At 38.8% G+C, this 24,349-nt stretch overlaps 1 protein-coding gene across 2 annotated transcripts in view; it reads left to right on the forward strand.

Annotated features, from left to right (window-relative positions):
* Positions 1–1,103: 1,103 nt before the first annotated feature.
* Positions 1,104–24,349, forward strand: part of PALM2AKAP2 (PALM2 and AKAP2 fusion) — a 262,368-nt gene continuing 239,122 nt past the window's right edge. For both annotated transcript variants that reach the window (XM_020976223.2, XM_020976226.2), the window contains exon 1: positions 1,104–1,560. In XM_020976223.2, coding sequence (XP_020831882.1) covers positions 1,516–1,560 — 45 coding nt within the window. In that variant the 5' untranslated portion in view covers positions 1,104–1,515. The remainder of the gene's footprint in view (positions 1,561–24,349) is intronic.

Below are 24,349 nucleotides of genomic sequence, written 5' to 3' on the forward strand. Positions count from 1 at the left end.
GACACATGGAAGTAGTGCATTGCAGGCTGGGAGGCAGACTGTTGGGGGTGGGGGCGGCAGCCTGTGCAAAATAAAACATTTCAAAAGCTGAAGAGAGGAGCTTTGGGGGACAATAAAAGCAAATTCTGATACAGATTTGCCTAAATAATAAATGATACAGAGAAAAAAAAAAGTCCCCGAAAAAACAAATCAATCAATCAAATTAGCCAAGAGTTTTCTCTCCTGGGTGCAGTATTAGACTTGCCAAAGAACTTGTGTCTCAGGGCACATGTGCCTGGTAAACTCCCGCTCTTTGCACCTTTGCTCTTTCCAAGCCTTAGGTAAACACTAAGTCAATAATTTTGTTGGGTTGGGCCCAGTATTCTTTTGGACACTGCAGAGGAATAGTTTTCAGTGTGGACTATTAGGATTTAAGTGGCCCAAATTTTCTAGAACCATAAACGTTAAACCTTACTTGGGAGAGTTGGAAGAGCAGAGCTGAGGGGCACAGCTTTAGCTGGCCTGAGGAAAGGGCATCTAAAAATTTGCTTGACTTTAAAACCCGGGTTACTATTACTGAGGAAGGAGAGTAAATATAACAAATACCGCGAACCTAGTAAGAGCAAATTTATACAAAGCCAAGGCAGTAGATTTAAGCCATTGCTGTCTGCTGCAAAGTCCACAGGGCTACAACGACTGCAAGGAAGCTGACTCTTCAGCCCGAGGTATCCTTCACAGAGAGGATCCCCTCACCCCACCCCACCCCACCCCAGTTGTGTAGCACTCCTCAATCCATCCATACCCAGAATAGACCCAGCCACATTCCTCCTTTTAAGTTAAGCCCAGTGTTACATTTTCGTATACCACCTGCTGCGCCCTAATGTCCCTTGTATAGCAATAACCACCCGTTATGTTCTCCGTTATTTGTCCCCGACTGCAGTTTGATTCCCAAATAAGCCATTTTTTAAAAAAAGAACACAATCCCTTTCAAAAGAATTTGTCTAGCGAGTTCCATTCTCGCCCCCATTCCCACCCCCCAGCCCCCACACTTCATCAGAGACTTGCAGTCCTACAGCTGTCTCATTCCCCTGCATTCATGCAGGTTCTGATTACTATGCGTTCTCTTGATGTTCAACTCCTGTCGTGACCCAACACCCTAGAGGCGGAGCAAATAAGCTGAGACGTCAGGGCCAAAAAAAAAAATCATCCTAGCCATGCAAGCTATCCCTCTGCTCAGCTGCTCCCAGCCCACATCCATGGCTTGTGTGACAGCATCGGAACACAGAAGCCGCGTTGAAATGCAGTTAGCAGTACAGCTGGGAGACAGGCATGGAGGCGACGGTCCAGTGACGAAAATGAGCTTCCCGTGAGCTTGGTAGTCGACTGCGGTGCTTGTGAAGGGGCCTGGGGCTTCCCCTAGCAGCAGTGCCAGGCTCGGTGCAAAAAATACCCCGCGGTGCAACTCAGTTTCTTTTGGTGACTGCGGTGTTCCCCCCCCCCCTTTTTTCTCCCCTTTCCCGTGTCCTCTTCTCTAGGATGGCGGAAGCAGAATTGCACAAGGAAAGGCTGCAAGCCATAGCTGTAAGTCTGGTTTCATTTTACTTGCTCTATTGTGTGGCAATGGAGGGGGAACCAGAGTTTGGGGGTTGGGGTTGGGGAGCATTCCAGCACAGTAGCTATATTGGCATGCTCTTGAAAAAAGAAGTTTGCAAGGGCTTGCTTTGCCTTTTTCTTTAGACGTGTGCATAAAGGTCACCACATGCATTTTTCTATCTGTATGCACCCATGTAAAACTAAAGTGTGCTTGGGACTGGGTATTTGAATGAGGTGAATTGAGTAATTTGTACAGGGGTTAGAAATGAGATGCTTTATTTAAGGACTGATGAGAGTGGGGAGGGGAAAGAATGGAAAGGTTCCAAAAATGTTCTCATGCCGTGCCCAGGAATATCTTTGCTTTATGGACTCCGAGGGTGGGGAAACTGAATTAAATGGTGATTTTACTTCCCTGCCATTCTCATAGCTAAAGGAAAAAAGTATGTGGCTCCCTAAACCGCTAGAGTAGAATGCCATCTCACTGAGCTGAATGTCTGGATGCCATTGGAAGCCCTGAGCTTCACCTCCCCTTTGCTGGTGTCATATGAAAAAGGGCACACCAAAGAGGAAAACATAGAGCTTATAAAATGGCCCAGGCAAGCCACAGCTTAGAGCTGCTAAGATTTTGGGATGATATTAAAGGAGTCTGTGCCCTAAGGCTTGGATATTCTATGCACTTCATCTAACTGGGTTCAAGGCAATCTCTTTTTGGCAAAGTTCAAATGCCAGCTCAAAAAAAGTTGTGCAAGACAGGATTGCTACATGTGCTACTTGGGTCTTAAAACGCCTAAATCTGTCCAGATTTTAGCCGCCTTTAGACCAGTGTTACCAATGATCAACAGATGTTGTGTTTTTACTATAAAGGCCACAGCTGGATTATATATTTCCCTCGTAGATGAGGGAATGATTACTGCTCTTATAGGGAAGAAAGAAAAAATAGGTCTAATAACATCTAGCACAGAAGAATCGCCAGAGGCACAGTAGATTAAATATGTCTTCTGCTCCAAAGTTTCCTGGGGGGGGGGGGTGGAATATTAATTTGGTGGAGGGAAGTAGTGGGCAGTACTTTGCCAGCAAGTTATATTGTTTTCCCCCCCAGAAGGTTTTAAGCCATGTCTCTAATGGAAAGGGGCATGAAGGCCTTGTTGGTTTTCTTCTTAAGACCTCTGCCATGAAGGGAGTCTTTATGGAATTGAAAGTCCTCCTTCCTAACTCTTCAAACTCAGATTCTGCTTTGAGATGCCACTGTTGAATTGAGAGGGTCACCTCCAACAATAAAATTTCTGAAAACTGGAGTCTCCAGAACTCAATAAGCTATGTCATTATCTGTGAATGCTATGTCTATTTTAATGGCACATGAAGTCATTCATTGCTTCAAAACTCCATAGCAAGCCAGTGTTGCCAGCTTGTCATGCCCTTGATAAGAAGAGGTATTCCAATTGTGGTGCCATATAGATAGCTGATGTTTTGTTACCAATGGCATAACAGGCAGTAACTGGAGTTGTCATTGAGGCACAGACAACTGGATGAGTTATAGGAATCCTAGATGGAATCCCTGGGGCTAGGGCTTCCTTCACATAGCTGTCACATTTTCTGACTTGGCATCCTGGTTTCATTCAGTGAATGGCTAAGCAAAAGCTGGCATCCAGGGGAAGACTGGCTTTCTGCACGTGGAGAAAGGCAAGTTGGCTAATGCAGGTCCTCTGGTGCCAACTGTCTCAAAATGTGGCAGACTGATCTAAGCAGTGGTTTACTTTAGGAAGGAGTCTGACACAATCTTTGAAGATTTTCCTCTGGTGTGTGTGTGTGTGTGTGTCTGTCTGTCTATACACACACATACACATATTCCTATATATCTTCTATATGTATGCATATATGTCTTCTATATATGTGTATGTACATAAACATATACACACGTGTATTTTTTAAGAACATGTATATCCCTTGTGCCTGTGTAATTCTTTGTGGGTAGACCTGGAGGATTATCTGTGTCAGTTGCAAATAAGCAAATTAACATGCTGGTTTTGACAAATACATGTCCTGTGCTTTCTAGGATTACTGTCAATGTGGCACTATGCAGGATTACATCATTTTGAGGTATATTATCTAGTTCGTAGGTTCTTAACCTGGGATCTGTGAACTTTTTAAAAAATATTTTGATAACTATATTTTGGTATAACTGTTTTTCTTTATAATCCCATGAATTTTATTGAATGCCTTCAAAAACATTCCGAGAAGAGGTTTGTGGGTTTCACCAGACTGTAAGAGGGGTCAGTGATCCCAAAAGGGTTCACAACCTCTCATCTATTTGTTTTCTGCCACCCCTATTCTCATCTGCATACTTCTTCAATGCAAATTCAGTCTAAAGGACAGTGCTTTCCTCATTATGCCCAGGAGTAATAGTGACATCCATCCACCTCCCCCTCCTTAAGCCTCCTCTCCAGAACCTGGGGCACTGGAAGGCTCCCCAGGGAAATAAAGAGAGATAGGTGGTATGGTTAATAGAATTTCTCAGTTGGGAATCAAAAAGACCTGAGTTTGAATTCTGACATAGTCACTTATTAGCTATGTGATCCTGGGCAAGGTTCTTACCCTCTCTCAGCCTCAGTTTCCTCATCTGTAAAATAGTACCTACCTTACAGGGTTGTGGTGAGGACCAAATGAGGTAACATATGTAACGTCCTTTGCAAAATCTTAAAGAATTTTATAAACGTTCGTAATTAAGATGGAATCTTGGGAAGAAATCTGTACTACCTGGAGTGATGTTATATAGATTTCCTCAGGTTCTTCAGGCAGAAGCAATTTCCTTTATTGGCTCAGACAGTATACCAGCACCCTGTGCTACAGACTCAGAGCCCAGTTTGAAGTGGTGAGAGATAGGAAGGTGGCACGGGGAGGGGGGAATCCCTAGGTGAGTGGATTGTGACTATGACAAATTCACACCGCTAATATTTTATTTCTTAAGCACCTATTATGTATAAGACACTAGTAAAACAGGGGAGATTATCTTTCAATACCAATTGGCATAGGGGAGATTTAACACTGTAATAACTAATGCTGTTACAAATAGTCATGTTATCTAAAATAATCAGGTCACATGTGACTTTGAACAATTTACCTTACTAATTCAACCTTCTTTTCCTCATCTGTAAAATAAAGGGATTACATGAAATAATTTCTAAGCTCCCATATAGCCCTAAACATATGATCCTATGATGATCCCATGATCTCAGACAATTTTAATTTCCAAACAAATCAGTCCTTCCCCATCATCTACCCTGCTCCAACTGTCTCAAAAAAAAAATGTTTTTTCCTAGTTCTCTATTTAAATCTTTTGTCTTAGTTCTCTTATCCTGCGGTCAGAAATGGATTATTCTTATCTTTATTTCTTGCCAAAACCAAAAGGAAATCACAATAAGCAAGATGATTTAAAAATCCATTTTGTCCAATTAGGCAACAAATCAAACCAAACAAACTCAGTTGCCTGCTATGTGCTAGGCATTGTGCTTAGCCGTGGGGCTACAAAGAGAAGTAAAGATAGTCCCTGCTCTCGAGGAGCTTACAATTTAATGGGGTATAATGGAAATAACTATGTGCAAACAAGCTTTCCTCATTATGCCCAGGAGGAATAGTGGTAGCCATTCACCTCCTCAAGCCTTATCTCCAGAGCCTGGGGCACTGGAAGGCTCCCCAAGGAAACAAAGAGAGATAAGTGGTATGGTTAATAGAATTTCTCAGTTGGGAATCAAAAAGACTGACGTAGTCACTTATTAGCTGTGTGATCCTGGGCAAGGCACTTACCCTCTCTCAGCCTCAGTTTCCACATCTATAAAATAGTACCTACCTTGCAGTGTTGTGGTGAGGACCAAATAAGATAACATATGTGAAGACAGAATATATATTGGAGACAATCAACAGAGGACCTCCGCTTTTCTCTTTGCTATGACTCTTTAGCTAGTGGGGGGGGGGTCATAATTACCTTCCATTATTTTAGACATGAAAGGTTAGTCTAAGTATGGAATGAGCTCCAAAGACAGTTTCAGGCCAAGAACGTGTCTCTGGACACCATGTTTGTATCTTCTTTTCCTTATGAGCAGTGTGGGTGATTCAGAATTCCTGAAGGATGAAGTTAGAACACTGGTAAGCAGCCTGACATGTACCCTTGGCATGAGGAAACCATGAAGCCCACTGGTATTAGTGGTAAGCTGGGGGCCCACATCCTGTTACAGATATTCCAAGAATTGATTCACTGGATGTAAACCATCCAATGTCAGTTGTATCTTAATGAATAACGTTTGCATTTTGAAGAGGTCACTGAAACCAAATGGAAACCAAATGTAGGGAAGGAAGTGTGGTGTCTGAGCTTCGAGAAAGGATGACAAAGGCATCTCATTCCATCCCATTCAAAAATCCCCCTCCTTCCACTGAGTTAAGATATAGCTTTGGAGTCAACTTGGCAAAATGCATTCTGGGGAAAAGCCATGAACATTCAGGCTGTAACGCTTTTGGGTTACAGGGATGATAAAGCCTGAGAATTTGGGTGTGCTTAAAGTTTAAATTTGGAGCCACTTTATACCAACTTTTGTTTGGTTTTATCATTTATTAAGAGCACACTATATATATATATATATAGCACTCTCCTAGGAACTATAAATAAAATACGGAACAGTCCTGTTCTCAAGTAGCTTGCAATCTGCTTGGGTATGTAGACATAGATACACACATCTCAATTGAATATTCAAGAAAATTTACAAAACTAGCATGTTAATAGGACACTGAAACAAAGGCCCATATTTTTGTGCTGGTATTCTTCCAGTATTGTTCACAGAATGCCAAGATCACGTAGCTTCACAGATTTAGAGATATAAGAGAGTTTAAAGGTCTAGTCCAACCTCCTTATTTTACAGATGAGAAAACCAAGAGCTAGAGATCTAAGTGACTTGCACAAGGTTACCCTGGTAATCAGTCAGTAAATATTTATTAAACACCCACTATGTGCCAGGCACTATGCTAAACATTGACAATACAAATACATAAAAGAAAAATAGTTCCTGCTCTCAAGAAGCTTACAGTCTAACTCAGGAAGCTGAAAGGAAGGGGTAGAGGAAAAGGAAGAATGATGGAGATAACAAAAGGAGTGTAGTCAGGTAGGAAATGAAGAGATGGTTGGCCTGGATCCCCCTCCTTAAAAGGAGGTTTTGGAGCTCATTGTCCTAATGGTAGTAAGTGGCAAAGCTCAGATCTAAAACCAGCTCCTTCAAGTCCAAATCCAGTGCTCTTGTGGTATGATTGCTTTGTCATGGAACAAACACTACAATCTCTAAAGAACTGAAAATGAGCACCACCTAAGGGCAGTGGTTATAGTATATGATGGGCATGATCAAACTAAAACACATTCCAAAGAAGAAATGGAGGACTGCTTTCCAGAATATTGCATGGAATCCCTGTGGCAGACATGGGAGGGGATGGGCAAGACGCTTGTGGGATTGATAGGTATGAAGAGGTTGGGACTGGAGATCTTAGACCTATTTGAGTAAGTGCTGAGGTAGTATAAAGTATAAAGGTGATAGATAGTATTATTCAGGAAAGTCTTTCAACAGGTGTGCATTAAGTAGTATTTTTAAAGGAGCAGATCCAGTGAATTAGTAGAAAGGATGGGAGAGGAGATATTGCAGTTGAAGGGAATGAGATATCTGGAGATGTGTATGTGGGGTTGTTAACGAATAACAATAAATGAAAAAAATGGAATAGAGATAAGGGCAGTTGAATATATACAGAATGTATACAGAAGAGTTTGAATTCACTAAGCTAGGAAACAGGGAGATAGGCAAAATTGTTGAGAAAGGAAGTGGTTGGATAAAATTTTTTAAATTTTTTTGAGAAAAATAAGGTTTACCTCATTTTAATTTTTCTTCCAATTAGTATTGGGGCTATTTCTTTAATATAAGACCAAGGTGGTAGTTCAGCAAGAAAAGATTATTCTTATTCTAATTCCTGCTCAAATCAAAAAAGTTTGATTAATCATAGGAAAAAAGATAATTGAAAAAAAGTTCCTTAGTTGAAAAAGTTCTTTTTGTCTTAAGTAAGCACCTCAGTAGTTTAGGGAACATTTTTTAGTAAAGCCACTGACTTTTGACCATTGTGAAGACTATGAAGTCATGTGACTTCAGATACCTTGTGGTTAGACAGTAGTAGGTATCTAGAGTTCATATGAATATTTAATTTAGTAATTTAATTGTCCTCAAAGAAAACAAGCAATGTGAACAATGCATAAAGCCTAAATAGGGTTTGCAATTCTAACTTCACTGAATGTTTGCAATCTTGATACATGAGAAACATGCATCTCAAAGTTCCAGGCCTGAGCCTCCTGGGAGCAAAGACCGTCAGCCACAGTGGACTTGTGGTTCACTGAGAATCATAGCTGCCATCTGAAATCAACCAAGGCCAAGCAGATATTGATTAGGTTTTGGCAGCATTTAGAAGAAAGTCAATTCTCAAAGCCAGTTCTCAGGAGATGTGAGTGTTCTAGTTTCCAAGTAACCTGGCACAACTTTTCCCTGGAGCTATCAGCATTTTTATCACTGCATTTGCTTATGATATTTGTAGTATGAGTGAGTTGGAAGGGCTCTTAGGGGAAACTAAGTTCTAAAAATGTTAGATAACTTTACCCATGGTAACACAGCTCAGAAATGGCAAATTTAGGACCTAAACTCAGGTCCTCTGACTCCATGGTCAGTGTTTTCTTCATCATACTTTGCTGCCTCTCACAGTGCATAGATTGGTACCTTCCACTACTGGGTGGAAAGGAAAAGGGAGAGAACATGGAAAACAATGAGAATTTAATTGCTGTCTTCAAATAAAATATATCATATGGAAGAGAACTTATTTGCATCCAGGTCTTATCTCGCCATTATATTGTAAGCTTTTTGAATACAGGGACTGTTGTCTTACTTCATCTTTGTATTCCCAGCAACTTAAGCATAGCAGCCACTTAATAAAAATTTTGCCAAATTGTTGATTTGTACTTTTGTAGGTTCAGAGAGTAGAAGTAGGATCAAAGGGGAGAATCATAAGAAATCTATGAATCAGTGTGTATTCATTAAGCACTTGATAAGTTGAGGTACTATAGGGGCATTAGGAGTACAAAGACAAAAAAAGGAAATAGGCCCTGGCATAAGGAGCTTATGTTCCATCAGAGAAAGGAATGTGTACACACAGAAGTAAATACAAATATTTCTGAAAAAAAAAAAATATGAGTTCATTGGGTTAAGGGAAGGAAGCCAGGGATTCTAATGGGCAGAGATGAGGTGGAGGTTCATTTCAGTTATGGGGGGGTATAGACAAACTGTGTAAAGGTATATCATGGAGAAATGGAATGAGATATGTATGTGGGGGAGGGAAGAAGAGAGAGAGAGAGAGAGACTGAGGAAATGAGAGAATTAGAGACAGAGAGACTAGTAGGCTAGTGTGGTTGAACCACAGAGAGCATGTCGTGGAATGGAGTTTAATAATACCAGAAATTCGGGCTCTAGCCAAATTGTTAGCAGCTTTATCCAACAAACACAGAAGTTTGCATTATATCTTAGAGGCACTAGAGATTTTTGAGCATGGGAGACATGTTCAAATCTATCCTTTAAGAATACCACTTTCTCAGGTCTGTGGACAATGAATTGGATAAGGGAGACACTTGAGGTGTGGAGACCAATTAGGAAGTTGTTGTGGTAGTCTTGTGAGAGGTAATGAGGGCCCATACTTGGTTAGGTGTTTTGTGAGTGGAAAGAAATAGAAGGATGTAAGAAATGTTGTGAATCAACAAGATTTGGCTGATTGAATAGAGAAAATGAAGAGTCGAGTTTGAATACAAGGTTGCAAACTTGGACGACTGGAAAGACGGTGTTGCTGCTGTTAGCAAAAAGAGGAAAGTTAGGAAGATGATGGACTTGGGAGAAAAGATGAATTCTGTCTTGAGAAAAGCCATGCTTAAGATGCCAGTTGGAAATGTCTAATAGGCAGTTGGTATGGGACAGGAGTTCAGGAAAGAGACTGGGGGCTGCGTGCATGCATCTGGGAATTGTCTGCATAGTGATTATAATTGAACCCACAGATACGGATAAGAGCACCAAGGGAGAGAATGTAGAGAACAAAAAAGTAGAGGTCCCAGGACAAAATCTTGTGATTACACCTAGAGGAAAATGTGACATGGATTAGGGTCCAGCAAAGGAGACTGAGAAGGAGTGGTCAGACAGAAAGGAAGAGAATAAGGAAGGAGACGAGTCATGAAAACTCAAAGAAGAGGTACTCGTGAGGAAAGGAAGGTTAGAAGTGTCTAAAATTACAGAGAGATCAAGAAGGGTGTGGACTGAGAAAAGGTTATTGGATTTGGCGATTAAGAGATTGCTGTAACTTGGGAAATTGGAGAGAGCAGTTATAGTGATGAAGTCATAAGCTGTATCGCAAAAAGTTGAAGAGTGAGAAGTGAATGTAGGTAGAAAGCATTTCCTAGAAGTTTGACTGTAAAAGTGAGGAGAATAACTTTGTGGGATGGTAGAGTCAAATAAAGTTGTTTTTTTTTTTTAAAGAATTGGGGGTGGGGTGGGACCTGGGCATGATTATAGTAGGGAACACAGAGGACAGTCTCTCCTTATCTACTGGTTTCTTCTATGTTGGGGACAGTTTGCCCGAGGGGGCAGGTGGGAATGAGGTCAATGGAACAAGTAAGAGGGCTTGGCTTTGATGAGAAGGGCCACTTTTTATCAGAAACTAACACGAAAGAGGAGTGAATAGGGAATAAGGTAAAGGAGTTTCAAGATATAGTATAGGAGAGAAGAGGGAGGGGGTGGATTAATTGAAAGGAACTTATGGTCAGAGGAAATTTAGAGTTCTTAATGATGGAAGTGGAGCTATTTGGATGTGATATTTGTGAAGTCAAGTGTGCCACTGTCCCTATCAAAGCAGCAGCATAGATCACAAAAGGGCCTGATGGGTGGGCTAGATATTTATGAGCCATCTTTTTAAAGATTCTTTAAAGAATTTTCCCACGAATCAAAGTCAAGCTCACTGTCTTGTAGCCTGCAGACTGTATTGTCTTCCCTGTTTTGACAGTGAGGACATTGGCCCTTTCCCAAACCTGTACTCTGCCTGGTCTGTACTCCAGGAACATTATAACCACACACGGGATAAGGTGATTACCTGTAATCTCAACATCATACTGATGGATTCAGTTTTGGATACTTAACACCTTCTCAATTGCCTCAGCCTCCACTCCCTCTGATTGGAGGACTGGGAGGTGAAGCACTAAACTCCTCCCAAAGCCTTTCTTTATAGAGTGCTGTGATCTTGACTTTCAGCTAGCTCTCCGTTTTTCATCTGTAGTTGTGCTTAGTTTCCAATAAACATGATGCCCTATGCTGGACCCTCCCTGGTACTCCATCCCTTCTAGCTTCCTTTTGTGTGTTGTTTTATATAATAATATAATAATAATATTATGTTAGATAATTATATACAAATATAATTAATTATTCATTATATATAGTTAATATTATATATTAGATTATAAGTTCCTGGAGAGCAGGAATGTCTTTTTTTTCTTATTTGCTGTTGTCACATAATTAATAAATGTTTGTTGAATTGAATTGAAAATGAGAGTTGAGAAAAGCAGTTCAATAGAAGGGATTTAAACTATCTAACAATGCAATGGGCAGCCTCAGGGAGCAGTGAGTTTTTCATCCCTGGAGTGTTCATTTTTCATTTCAGAAGAGGACCAATAACATGACTGGGTGATGCCTTCACTTTTGTGAATTGGATTTAAATGAGGCACAGTTGCACTTCCTGACTCCAAAGGTTGCCCTTTAACCCCTCTGCCAACCGCCAGCTGTAAATATAAGCAGAGAATTCTGGAGTAATAATTAATCTCTCAGTGTTCAAACAGAAAACATAACTTAGTTTAATATAAATTTATTTAAATTAAATCGATTTAATTTATTTAAATTAAATCGATTTAATTTAAATAACAATTTAGTGAAAAATTTTAGAAAACTATTTCAATTCATCAGACATTTATTATATGCCTACTGTGTACAAAACACTGGGCATGTAAAGAATTGAAAAAGGCATAGCCCATATCTTCAAAGGGCCTACATTCTGTTGTATTGGTATTTTGACTTAGGAAATAATTTTTAGAAGGTGCTAGAGATGTGTAGAACTCTATTTTTTAAAAAGTTGTTAAAATTATCTACTTCTAGGAAAGGGACTCCTAAGATTTTAGGGGAATGACAAGGTCCTTGAACTTGGATGAAAAAAAATGCATTTTTATTTCAATAAAATTAGTTTCCTTTATAATCCTATATATTTAAAAACATTTTCCTGAGAAGGGACTCATAGCTTCACCAGATTGTTGGAGGTATACATGCCACAAAGAAGGTTAAGAACCCTTGCTCTAAGATATCCTTACTTCATTGATTCTGACTTTGAGCCACTTCACTGACTTCATTTATTAGGCTCCTCAGAGAGCAGTCAAGAAGGCAGAGCTGAGAATAGGTTCAAGGTATTATTTCTGATAGTTGCAGCTGCCAGTTGGCAAAGCCTTACAGCCAGGAGTGGTATGGCGTTTTACCAACAAGCCAACAAGAGCTTGAGTTTGGGAGATGATTGAAAGCCTTCAAGTTTCATGTGTTAAATGCTTCAGCAAAAATGTTAATAGATCTCCTAGAAATGCTAAATGGGTGGAGATCAGGCACCTCAGATGGTCAATGATTCATTTCAGTTCCAGTGAGCATTTATTGAGTACCTTTTGTATGGAGAACATTGTGTTGGGTGCTCTGGAATGTAGTAAGCTTAAATAAGATACAGTCGGTATCCTCATAGAGTTGATAGCCAAGGCAGGAAGAGAAGTCACATATAACTATAATGTACAATGGCAATAATAACTTCTTTGAAGGGGGAGGATAGTTCTGAAGTTGTCCTTTTATTGACATAGAACAGTCTCTGGTGAGGAAGAACTCCTACCAATGTAAATTGGCAATTGTTTGGCAATTTATAACCTTAGGGAATTGCCTTTGCAGTGAGAATAACTCGCTCCCAATAGGACTTGAACCAAGATCATCTTGAGTCTATCTGTTGCACTCTGCAGCCTCTCAATAGTAACAATAAATTATATTTACATAGTGCTTTATGATTTACCAAGGGCTTTGGTCACAACTGCCTCATGAGGTGTTACTATCTCCATTCTATTGTTGTTCAGTCTCTTCATGACCCCATTTGGAGTTTTCTTGGCAAAGACACTGGAATGGTTTGACATTTCCTTTTCCCAGCTCATTTTTACAGGTGAGGAAAATGAGGCAAACAGGGTGAAGTGACTTGCCCAGGGTCACTAGTAAGTACCTGAGACCAGATTTGAACTCAGGTCCTCCTGACTCCAGGACTGCTGCTTTATCCACTGTGCCACCTACCTTCCCTAATATGATCTGTAAAATTCCCATTCTACAGAAGAGGAAACTGAAAATCAAGCCACATTTGGAGGCATGATCATAGAATATTACAATAAATTTGATAACTTGGAGATATATATATATATATGTATATCTGTATTTATATGTGTATATGTGTGTATATGTATATATACATATACATATACATGTACATGTCCTAAATCCAAATCTCCCAGGCTTTCTATTTTTACTCCATGTTGGCTCTCCTACAATAATATATCACAGATGTGTCAAAGAGGTATAAAAATAAATTAACAAACCAAACATGATGCAAAACAAAAGATCCAAGAATAAATGTAGTTACTCTTAGGGTGAGGGGTAGGTCAAGAAGAGCTTCATGGAAGAAGAAGCGTTTGAGGTGGACTTCAAAAGGGAGGGTTTAGGCATTCATCAGCTTGGTGGGGAGGCCATTACAAGCATAGGGAACAGCAGGATCAAAAGTACCCATGTGGGAAAGCTGAAGTTATTTTCAGAGAATAAAGGATAGACAAATTTGGTTGGAGTATAGAGTACAGTCAGTTCTGCTACAGTGTTTGCTTTGAAAATGAAAATGTGTTTTAACCCAGTTGATATATTTGAGAACATTTGGAGCATAAGAGATTGAGTTTGCTTCTGTTAAATTTCTTCTGTGAGTAGCAGAGAAAGAATTCGGAAAACTGCACCATTTTTTTCGGTAAATCATAAACTGCAATCCTTCTGTGGCCCACTGGAGGACCAACTTGGTAATATAGCCTAGAGTACAGGCCAGATAGCCACCTGATGACTGCCATTTATTGTAATAGTTATGTATTTCTTAACCATTTAACATGTATAAAACTGTGCTGCTGTTTTTCTTAGGCTCCTGTCTTTTTTAAAATATGTCACTGACAAAGTTTGGAGTATTCTAGACCGAATCCCATTTCACCCATAAGCCCTGTGGTTTTCATTTGTGCAGTTTTGCATAGTAAGGTACTTTTTTGGGAACACACCTGTCATAGCAGAACTGACTGTCCCTATAAACCCTATTCCATAATGAGAAGTAATAGAAGATAAGACTGGCATGGGGTTGAAAGTACAGTAGTATCATATTGTATCATATTGTAAAGAGACTTAAATTCCCAGCGGCAGGAGTTTGAACCTTATTTGATGGACAGAAGGGAGCTACTTGAGATTTTTGAGGAATGACTTGACTAGCTTTGTGAATAAGAAAATTTATTCTGGCAGTGATATGAAGAATTGGTTGGAGGAGGTAGAAAATTTAGGGAAGAAAACCTGTTAGGAAGCTATTCCAATATTTTTGGCAGGTGTGCATTAGGGCCTGCATTTTGCTGATGGCTGTGGATATAGAGAAGATTTGAAAGACATTGCAGAGGTGGAAATGACCAGATTTAATAACTGATTGGATAGAAGATGTGAGAGACAATGGTCAAAGATAATAATATTTTAATCATGTGAGACAAGTTGGGGGGCTATAGCCAGAAATATTGAAATAAAGGAGACTAGTTTAAGGGGAAATAAAGAAAGCTTGGTTACTTTAGATTGCTAGAGTTTGAGATTCTGGTGCTTTTGAAGCTAAGGGAGAATTATAGAAAGTAAAAAGAATTGGTCAGCCAGGTCCCTAATGTTGCAGAGAGGCCAAGGAGGTTGAGGACTGAAAAAAAAATCCACGAATTTGCTGATTAAGAGATCATTAGTGACTTTTGGGAAAGTAGGTAGCTAATCCCATCTTTGTCTCAGATGGAGATGTACCCTCCCATCATAATCCATTTCATACATCCCTGGGGTTTAGATGTGGGACTGTATAATCCATAAAAACAGCTAGGGGGAACTATTATAAAGGAATAAATTATTCCCTTATAAGCATTTATATAGTGCCTACTACATGTAAGACACTATGCTAAGTGTTCTTTACAGATATTTCATTTGATCCTTACAAAAACCCTGTGAGGTAAGTGCTATTATTACACCATTTTACAGTTGAGAAAACTGAAGCAAACAGGTTAAGTGACTTGCTCAGAGTTCTGCAGCTAGTATCTGAGACTGGATGTGATTTCAGATTTTCCTAACTTCAGGCCCATTGCTCAATTCACTTCACCATCAGCTGCCTTCTTAGTGTGCATTGTTCAATAAATCAACTTTCAAGTACTTTGCCAACTTTAGCCTTCCCTTAACTTTTTGCTGAATTATATTGGTTTATTTACTATGCTAGATGGGTGGGATTTTTGTTATTTTTTGCCTTCTAAATTATAACCAAACAGTCATTTGAGCATTCACTTTATTTTTAAATTCAAGCCTGAAATTTGAAACTTTTGAGAGTTAACCAAAAAATGTTATTCTGAAAGGAAAAACATATGTTTGAAAACCTTAACCCCTTTAATGGTAGATATGGGGTTTTCTTCAGTGCTGAGGTAGGCAGCTTTGAGATTAAAAATATCAAAGAATTTTTGAGAAGTGGCATGTTTTAGAGCCTGATATTCCAAAGTGGTGAATAATAAATAGGCCAAAATTATGGAACCCTGATTGGGGGTGGGAGGAATGAACAATATGGGTTTGTTTGGAATTTAAGGAAGATTGACCTAGTTTTCTTGAGAACATTTGCCAGATGGATTTATTGATGTCAAAGCAAGAGAAACAGTGAAGATAAAGATATACCTCTGCAAATGGTAGCACCCAAGTGTATAAGCACGCCTGTCCCTGGGATACATTTTCTTCATAAATCCAGCAAGTGGGTGGCCTGTGTCCTGCTGGGACCTGCTAACTCTCCATAAATGGTCCACTGCCAATCAGGAGTATATTCTTTGATACTCAAGAATAACAAAAACTATAGAGGTATGCTTTACAAATGAACCAATCCATGGCCAGAAAACATTATATATCTATGAATTTACTTATCAGAAGTAAATGAGTATGGCCATCTGTGTTGACAGAGTTTCTTTTGGGTTTAAAGGGCATACCTAAAGGTTGATTAGTCACATGGGATCTTCGGATTCACCAGTTCTCCTGTCTTTAAATTGTCAAATTTTGTTTTTCATACTTGGCAACTTCTAAATTAGCTTACAATGCTTCCAAACATAGGATAGGTGGTATCAACAGGACAAAAGGAAAACTTAAGCCTACAACATTTGATATTTAGTCCTTTGTGTTTCTATTTTTCCAAAAATGGAATATTATAAAATTAGATTAGATTTTTAAGATTTGCAGTTTTCATCTAATTATTTCATCTAATTGCTTAGAAAGCAGTGCTCTCCACATAGAAGATCTTCAAAAGATTGGAGTGCATTGCCCTTTAAACGTCTTTTTTTTTCCCCTCTGTTAATAAGATAGTAAGAGATAGACAGATATCAGGAAACTGAGGCAGACAGGGTTAAGTGACTTGTCCAGGGTCACACAAGTTTTTCTGAGGCCAAATTTGAACCCAGTTCCTCCTGACTCCAGGCCTATCTATTGCACCACCTAGCTGCCCTCATTTTTTTTTTTTTTTTGCATTTACAAGGGGATGTTTATTTGAAGATACAGCAAGAACAGAAGTGCAAACATTTTCCCCTAAAACCTGAGGGCACCCTGTCTCCCATAATAGGTCATACTTAATGTAATTTCTACAAAGCCACTTGCCCTAAATTCACTCCAAATGTGTCATGGCTGATAGATAGATGAGTTTGAACCTCTGCTATTGCTGGGTTGGCCCAGGTAGGTTGTTCAGGACTTCGCTTGTGGATTCCACAGTCTCACAGATTTCTGGTTGCTCATCATTCTGACCTGTCAAAGCTTCTCCTTTGTCAGACATTAGTGATTTCCTTGGCTCAGTTCTGTGGACTCCTCTTTAGAGAGGATATTTAGAACTTGGAAGGCAACCAAAACTGAGTGGCAGTGGGATGATGGCATGCAAGGATTCTTTGAAAGAAATAGATGTATGACGAGGATCTAAGACATCTCCAGAGGCCTTGGGATGGAAAATGCTGTCCACATCCAGAGAAAGAACTATGGAAGTCAAATCGCTCTCACTTATTTTTACCTTCTGTTGAGTTTTGTTTCATCTTTCTGATGGTTCCTCCTATTGGTTTTAATTTTTACTTACAACTTCACTAATGTGAAAATATGTTTAATGGGTATGTAAATATAAAGCCTATATCAGATTGTGCGCTGTCTTGGGGAGGGTGGGGGGAGGAAGGGGGAGAAAAATTTTCCAACTCAAAAGCATATGGAAGTGATTGTTGATAAATCAAAATAAATTTAAAAAAAGAAATAGATGTATGACCTTGGGTAAGTCACTTAACCCTGTTTGCCTCAATCTCCTCATCTGTAAAACGAGTTAGAGAAGGAAATGGCAAAGCACTCCAGTGTGTCTCTGCCAATAAAACCCCCAAATGGAGTCACAAAGAGTTGGACATGACTGCAAATGACTGAATAACAACAACACACATACAGGTCTATATCAATATTGGTATTAACATCAATATAGATACAGATGAATACAAGGTGGTTTGAGGAGGGAGCACACCAGTGGTGTAAGGGGGTATCAGGAAGATTCCTGTAGAAAGTAGGATTTGACCTGAGTCCTGAAGAAAACCAGAGATTCCAAGAGGCAGAGATGAGTAGGGAATAGATTCCAGGCACAGGATACAGTCAGTAAAAGGAAATAAAAAAAGCAAGTAATATAAATTCCAAATAGAGAAATTTATATTGGATCCTAGAGGTAATAAGGAGCAACTAGAGTTTATTGAATAGATTAGGGAAGAGAAGAGATGACATAGTCAGGCCTTTGTGTTAGGAAACCATTTTAGTGGCCGTGTCAAGAATGGACTAGAATATGAGGGCCTTAATTAATATGGTAGATGTGTGGATGGAGAGAATGGAGCATATATGAGAGATATTGTGGAGATAGAAAAGACAAAACTTGGAAATTGGTTATATGAATTGAGTGAAAATTAGGAGTGAAAGATGACCTCGAAGGTGTGAGCCTTGGTAACCAGAGGAAGACCTGAGTTCAAATCTAGTCGTTGATACTGACTAGTTGTGTGACCATGGTAAAGTCACTTAATCTTTGTTTGCCCCAGTTTCCTTGACTGTAAAATGAGGGTAGTAATAGCACTTAACCTTGCCAGATTGTCAAGATGATCAAATGAGATAATATTTGTTAAAAAAAAAAAAAGCTTAGGAAAATGTGTGGCACATAATAGCCGCAATATAAATACATATTCCCACTCCCACCCCACTTCTTTTCTCCTCTAATAGAAGATTAAATTCCTCTAAAGGGAATTTCAAGTAGTTGACAACCATTTATTAATAGCCTATTATATGCCAGACACTGTGCTAAGCCTTGCAGATACAAATAAAGGCAAAAGAAAGTCTCTGTGCTCAAGGATTAAATAAGATAATATTTGCAGTGTGCTTATCACAGTGCCTGGTTACATAAGTAGGCATTTGTATAAATGCTTGCTAACTAGCTGCTGTTAGTAGTAGTAGTAGTAGTAGTAGTAGTAGTAGTAGTAGTAGTAGTAGTAGTAGTATTAGTGGTGGTGGTGGTGTGGTGGTGTGGTGGTGGAACAGCTAGCAGATAAAGATCCAGTCCTGGAGTTAGGAAGTCAGGAAGACCTGAGTTTTAAATCCAACCTCAGACACTTACTAGCTGTATTACCCGGGGCAAGTCACTTCACCCAGTTTGCCTCAGTTTCCTCATCTGTAAAATGAGTTAGAGAAGAAATGGCTAATCACCCCAGTATGGTTGTCAAGAAAACCCCAAAAGGGGTCACAAAGAGTCAGAAATGACTGAACAATAGTAGTAGTAGTGGTGGTAGTAGGAGAAGTAACTCACAGTCTAATGGGGGAGGTTCAGAATTTCAGAAGAGGGGTGGTTTGGGGGCAGAAGATAATGAGTTCTGTTTTGTTCACAGTTTCTGTACCTTTTTACTGGCTGCTCTCTGTGATATTCCTTCCTCACCTCTGCCTCTTAGAATCCTTGATTTGCTTAGAGACAGCTCACATAGTGCCTTCTTATTGAAGCCTTTCTTATCACCCCAACTGCCAAGGCCCTCCCTCCCAAAAGTACTATGTACTAATTCTGACTTTCAGACACCAATGGCATGTGCAGTTCTAAATGTCTAATAGGTATTTGGTGACGTAGGATTAGAGGTTAGGGGAGACAGTAGGGCTGGATATATGGGCTTGGGAGTTATTACCATAAAGTAGATAATTGAACCCATGAGACCTTATGAGGTTAATATAGACAGAAAGAATGATGAGGGCCCAGGCCAGAGCCTTGAGGAGCATCCACAGTGGTTGGGCATGACTTGGATAATGAGCAGTGAAAGGCGACCAGTAAGCAGCAACCACACAGGTTAAAAGAAGGAGAGCCAGGAAAGGGCAGTGTCGTGAAAACCTAGAAAAGAAAGCATCCTGCAGGCAGGGGTTGTCTAACTTTGTTAGATGCTTCAGAGGGATCGAGAAAGATGAGAACTGAGACGAGGCCATTCGATTTGGCATTTAGGGGATGAGGGTTAATTTTAGACAGAGCAGTGTCAATTGAGTGATGAAGTTGGAAAGCCAGATTGAAGAAGATTTTCTGTGTGATATTGGGCAATTCACTTAACCCTCTCTGGGCCTCTGTTCCCTTATATATAAAATAAAGTAGTTGAACTGAATTATCTCTAAAGCTCCTTCCAGCTCAGAAGTTTTATGATTTCTTTTCAAGGCAAAAGTATCTTTCTTTAAAAATATTAGCATATTTCCAAGGAAATAGGAAACGTATTTGAACATTGTTAATATTTTATCAGTAGATTAAAGTGAAGATAGTAATAGAAAGAGTCCTGTATGGAGAATTTTAGTTTCAGTTCCAAAAATTGCTACTAGGGGAATGAATTTAATTAATATAACCTCTCTAAGCCTTCGTTTCTTCACCTGCAAAACGGAGACAAGAGTACCTGTAATAATTCACCTTATAAGGTTATTTTGAGAAATATAATTGGTAGTATATATACCATATAATTATATATGTACTCTATAATTGATGTTATATATACTATAAAATTATGTAATATATACTCTATAATGGATATTGCATAGGGTATATAATTATATAGCATTTTATGTAGCATGTAATTGTATATATACACTATATAATTATGTAACATTTATATAGTATATAAGGGACATTAGATACTATATATAATTGACATATGCTATATAATTATATAGCATATAATTAATAGTATATATACTATTAATTATATACTATCACATAATAGTATATATAATTGACATTATATACTGTAGTATACAATTGATATATATACTATATATTTTATATATGTGAAATAATATATAATATATATGCTGTATAATAATATAGTCTATGCAATTGATATTATATAATATATAATTGATATTATAAATACTATATAATCATATAGCATTTTATATATGGTATATAAATATGGGCTTTAATACAAGAACAGTTTGCATTGTTAACCACAAAACTCTTAGCAGAGAACCAAATAATAATTTAAAGCAATGTTAAATTGCAGCGACTTAGTACAGAGATGGTTTCCCTCTTGCTGAGAATATAACTGGTATACCATCCTTTAACGGGTTTGAAGTTAGACCTGTTGCACAGGATTGAGCAGGATGGTGACATGTGACATTCAGTGAAAGGGTACTGTTTTGGTTTCAACTAGATCATTTCCAACCCACTTATCTTGCTGAGACTTTAAGTCTTTGTGCTGTTGGGTTTTGTCTTGTCTTGTTTCTTTTTTGTTTGTTTATTTGGTTTGTATTTTTTTTTTTAATGTTTCAAAGAAACTCACTGGAATCACTCCAGTCCCTCTTGGGGTTGGGGAGGTGAGGAAGAAGAAGGAAAAACAAATTTTGGACAAAAATCATCCCTGGCCCTAGAATGAGTTGTAGGTTTTGGTTGTCCGGAAAATATTTCTCCAGTGATTTAATTTGTGATTAAGAAATATGAAGAGACTCTTTGACCTCAACAAAGTGAAACGACTATTTCCTTAGTGGAAGGAGGGAATGAAAACTTCTTTAACAAATTCTTCAGTTTTCTGGGCTACAGTGTCAAGTACTTTACATTTATTGAATACTTTGATGTGGCTTTTATTGCTGCAGTTTTTTCTCATTATATTTTGGCTGCCCAAGCCAAATGCATGTTTATATTTTAAAATCTGAATATCTGATATTGTGCTAGTTTGGCTAGACCCAAAATGGCATTGCATTTTAAAACAATCCTGTTTTCTTTGGAGAGAGTCTGGCACAAAGGAAGGTCTAGGAATTAGACTTACTCGGCTTGGCTCCAGTGGGAATAACCAGGCATAAAAATGACAGATTTCAATGCAATAGAAGGAGGAGCTTTCTACAAATTAGGAAGTATTTGAAAATGCAGTAGATGGCCTTATAAGTTAATGAGGTCCTCAGCATTGGAGATTTTCAAGGAACAATTTGATTACTTCTTGTCAGGGAAGTTTTGGGACTTTTAAGCTACCTTTTGACTGATTCTACAATTTATCCTAAGATTCTTTTGATGTGTCTTTTTCCCTTTTTTTTTTTCTTCCAAATCTCTAGTCTCCTAAGAGTGTGATGTGACTGTCAGAAAAGGTATTGAGGTCTTGGGCTGCTATGAGAGAGGTATAGCTTCCAGGCACAAGGTCCTGACAGATACTCTGCCTTGATCAGACCACATCTGGAATATTATTTGAGGCCTCTGTATTTCAGGAAAGATGCTGGTAACCTAGGCAATCAGCATGGTGAAGGGCATAGAATTGTATGCCATTTGAGGGTCAGTTGAAGGAGCTAAGGACACATAACAGGGAGAACAGAAGACTTGGGGAATATGAGTGCTGTTCTCAAGTACTCAAAAGATCGTCATGTGGAAGAGGGGCACAGTATAAGGAATGTCGGCGTATGTGGATTCATTTCCTGACTCTGATGCTTACTACCTGTGTGACTTTAGTCAAGTCAATTAACCTATGTCTGCCTCAGTTTCTTCACCTCTAAAATGAGTAGGTTGCACTAGATAATACAGCTAGCATTTATATAGTGTTTTAAGGTTTTACAAGATACACACACATACATACACATTAATTTGATCCTTGAAACAGTCCTGTGAGTGAGGTATTGTTATTATCCACATTTTACAGATGGAGAAACTAAAGCAAACAGAGGTGCAGTGGGGCAGCCAGGTGGCGCATTGGATAGAACACCAGCCCTGGAGTCAGGAGGACCTGAGTTCAAATGCAGCCTCAGACACATAACACTTACTAGCTGGGTGATCTTTGGCAAGTCACTTCACCGCACTGCCTAGCCAAAAACAAAAAAACCCAACCCAAAAGAGGTGAAGTAATTTGCCTAGGGTCACACAGGTACCAAGTGTCTGGGACCAGATTTGAATTCCAGTTTTCCTGGCTTCAGGACCAGCACTGTACCACCTGGCTGCCTGCTTGTTAGCTGCCTGTTTGGCGGACTAAGTTGTAATGAGGGTTTCCATTTGTGTATAGGTCCTTTTCAACTCTTAAATTCTGGAATTTCATAGAATTTTAAGTCCGGCAGGAATCTTATCTCGAGCCCTCATCTCACAGCTAATGAAACTAAGACCCAGGAAAGGTTAAGTGATTTGTCCAAGGCACCACCAGTCACAGAGTCCACCAAGCCTTGGATCCAGGCCTCTTGACTCCCACATCAGCCATCTTCCAATATCCTGACCGTTCTTGATAAGTTTCAGGGTAGGAGCTGTTTTTCACATCTAGGATCCAGTGGCAAAAACACACACTGGCCAGGAAGGCAGAATCAGAAAGTCTGAGGAATGGACTATTTATACTTTTGCCTTATGATGAAGCCTCCATAAAGTTAGGCTGTATCAGAGAATGTGAAATTGACCTTCTGGATGCAAATAAGCTACTCATCAATTTCATCTCAGGGTTAAGTGAAGATTGCTGGTGGCCAATTTTAGTACCAGCCTTTTTGAGTAAGGTCAAGCACTATTTATCTTTGTCCCCTTTCCATTTTTTTTTTCTGTCAAAAATGTTAAATTTGGTTTTGGCTCCAGTCTGCCTGGAAATGTGAGAAAGGGACTTTAATAGACATCTATTTCCTAATTTTTTGTGAAGCAGAAAAGCTATAATACTTAAATCATACAAATTCTGAATTTATTTTAATTATAATTATTAATAAAATATTTCATTTAAATAGATTAGATTTATTAATATTGGTCAGAAAGTATAATTTACTAAAATTAATAATAAATATCAATAACAATAAATTTATATAGTACTCAAAGGTTTGCAAAACACTTTACATATGTGATACAAATAATATTTTTATGCATCACTAGATTCTCACAATAGTCTTGTGAAGTAGTAGGCATTTAATTAATGTTGATTGATTGATATAAGTTTATTGATTGATTGATTGAAGTTAAATGCTATTATTCTTGTTTTACGGATAATAGAGGGCAAGTGACTTGTCTAGAGTCACGTAGCAAGTAAGCGTCTGAGGCAAAATTTGAACCCAGCTCTTCCTGACTCCAATTCAATACTCTTAACAATTCTGGTGGTTTTTTAAAAATTAATATTCCTCTTTATTACATTAATTTTTCAGTTTTTCTCTCAATGTCATCTTATTTCCTCTTCTTGTTTTCAAACCTTAGCATATATTTCTGTTCACAGTCACAAATAAATATACTTTGTTATGCAAGTGGATTCATGATTTCTCTGGTGTAAATACAGGAATTGTGAAAAATAACTCATTCAGACTCAGGAGGGATGAAGTTAAAAGCCCAGTTTATTACGCAGTTGCAACTGCAGGTGTCCTATGGACTAGGACACACTGTACCCAAGCAGGAGTTCACTATTCATCTCTAATCCCAGTGGCAAAGTCCCTCCTCTGTTTCCTCATTGGCTGAGTACTCCAGAGTGTACAACTTTCCAGTATGCCTATTGCACATTGATCCCTTGATATGTGCTTCCTCCTTCTTCATACATCCTATGTTCAGAAAGTGGCATTTTAGCCCCTCCTGGAGGTGGAGATGTTAATGTTCATAAGCCTATTAAGCATGCATACTCTAAGCAAAGCTTAACCTTTGTCCTACTTAACTAACTTCTAACGGTGAAACAAGGTAAGACTGGCGTTATCCTGTTTTAATTAGTTACTTTTCTAGCAGTTGTTTCAGTTTTATGGAAACAAACATTTTCGTTATATGTCTCAGATATATTAGTAGTAATAATAGGAGCTAGATGGCTCAGTCGCTGGGCCTGAGTCAGGAAGACCTGAGTTCAAATGTGACCTCAGGCACTTACTAGCTGTGTGACTCTGGTCAA

This window comes from Phascolarctos cinereus, unplaced genomic scaffold (assembly GCF_003287225.1).
Source record: "Phascolarctos cinereus isolate Bilbo 61053 unplaced genomic scaffold, phaCin_HiC Scaffold_4;HRSCAF=312, whole genome shotgun sequence".
NCBI classification, from domain to species: domain Eukaryota; kingdom Metazoa; phylum Chordata; class Mammalia; order Diprotodontia; family Phascolarctidae; genus Phascolarctos; species Phascolarctos cinereus.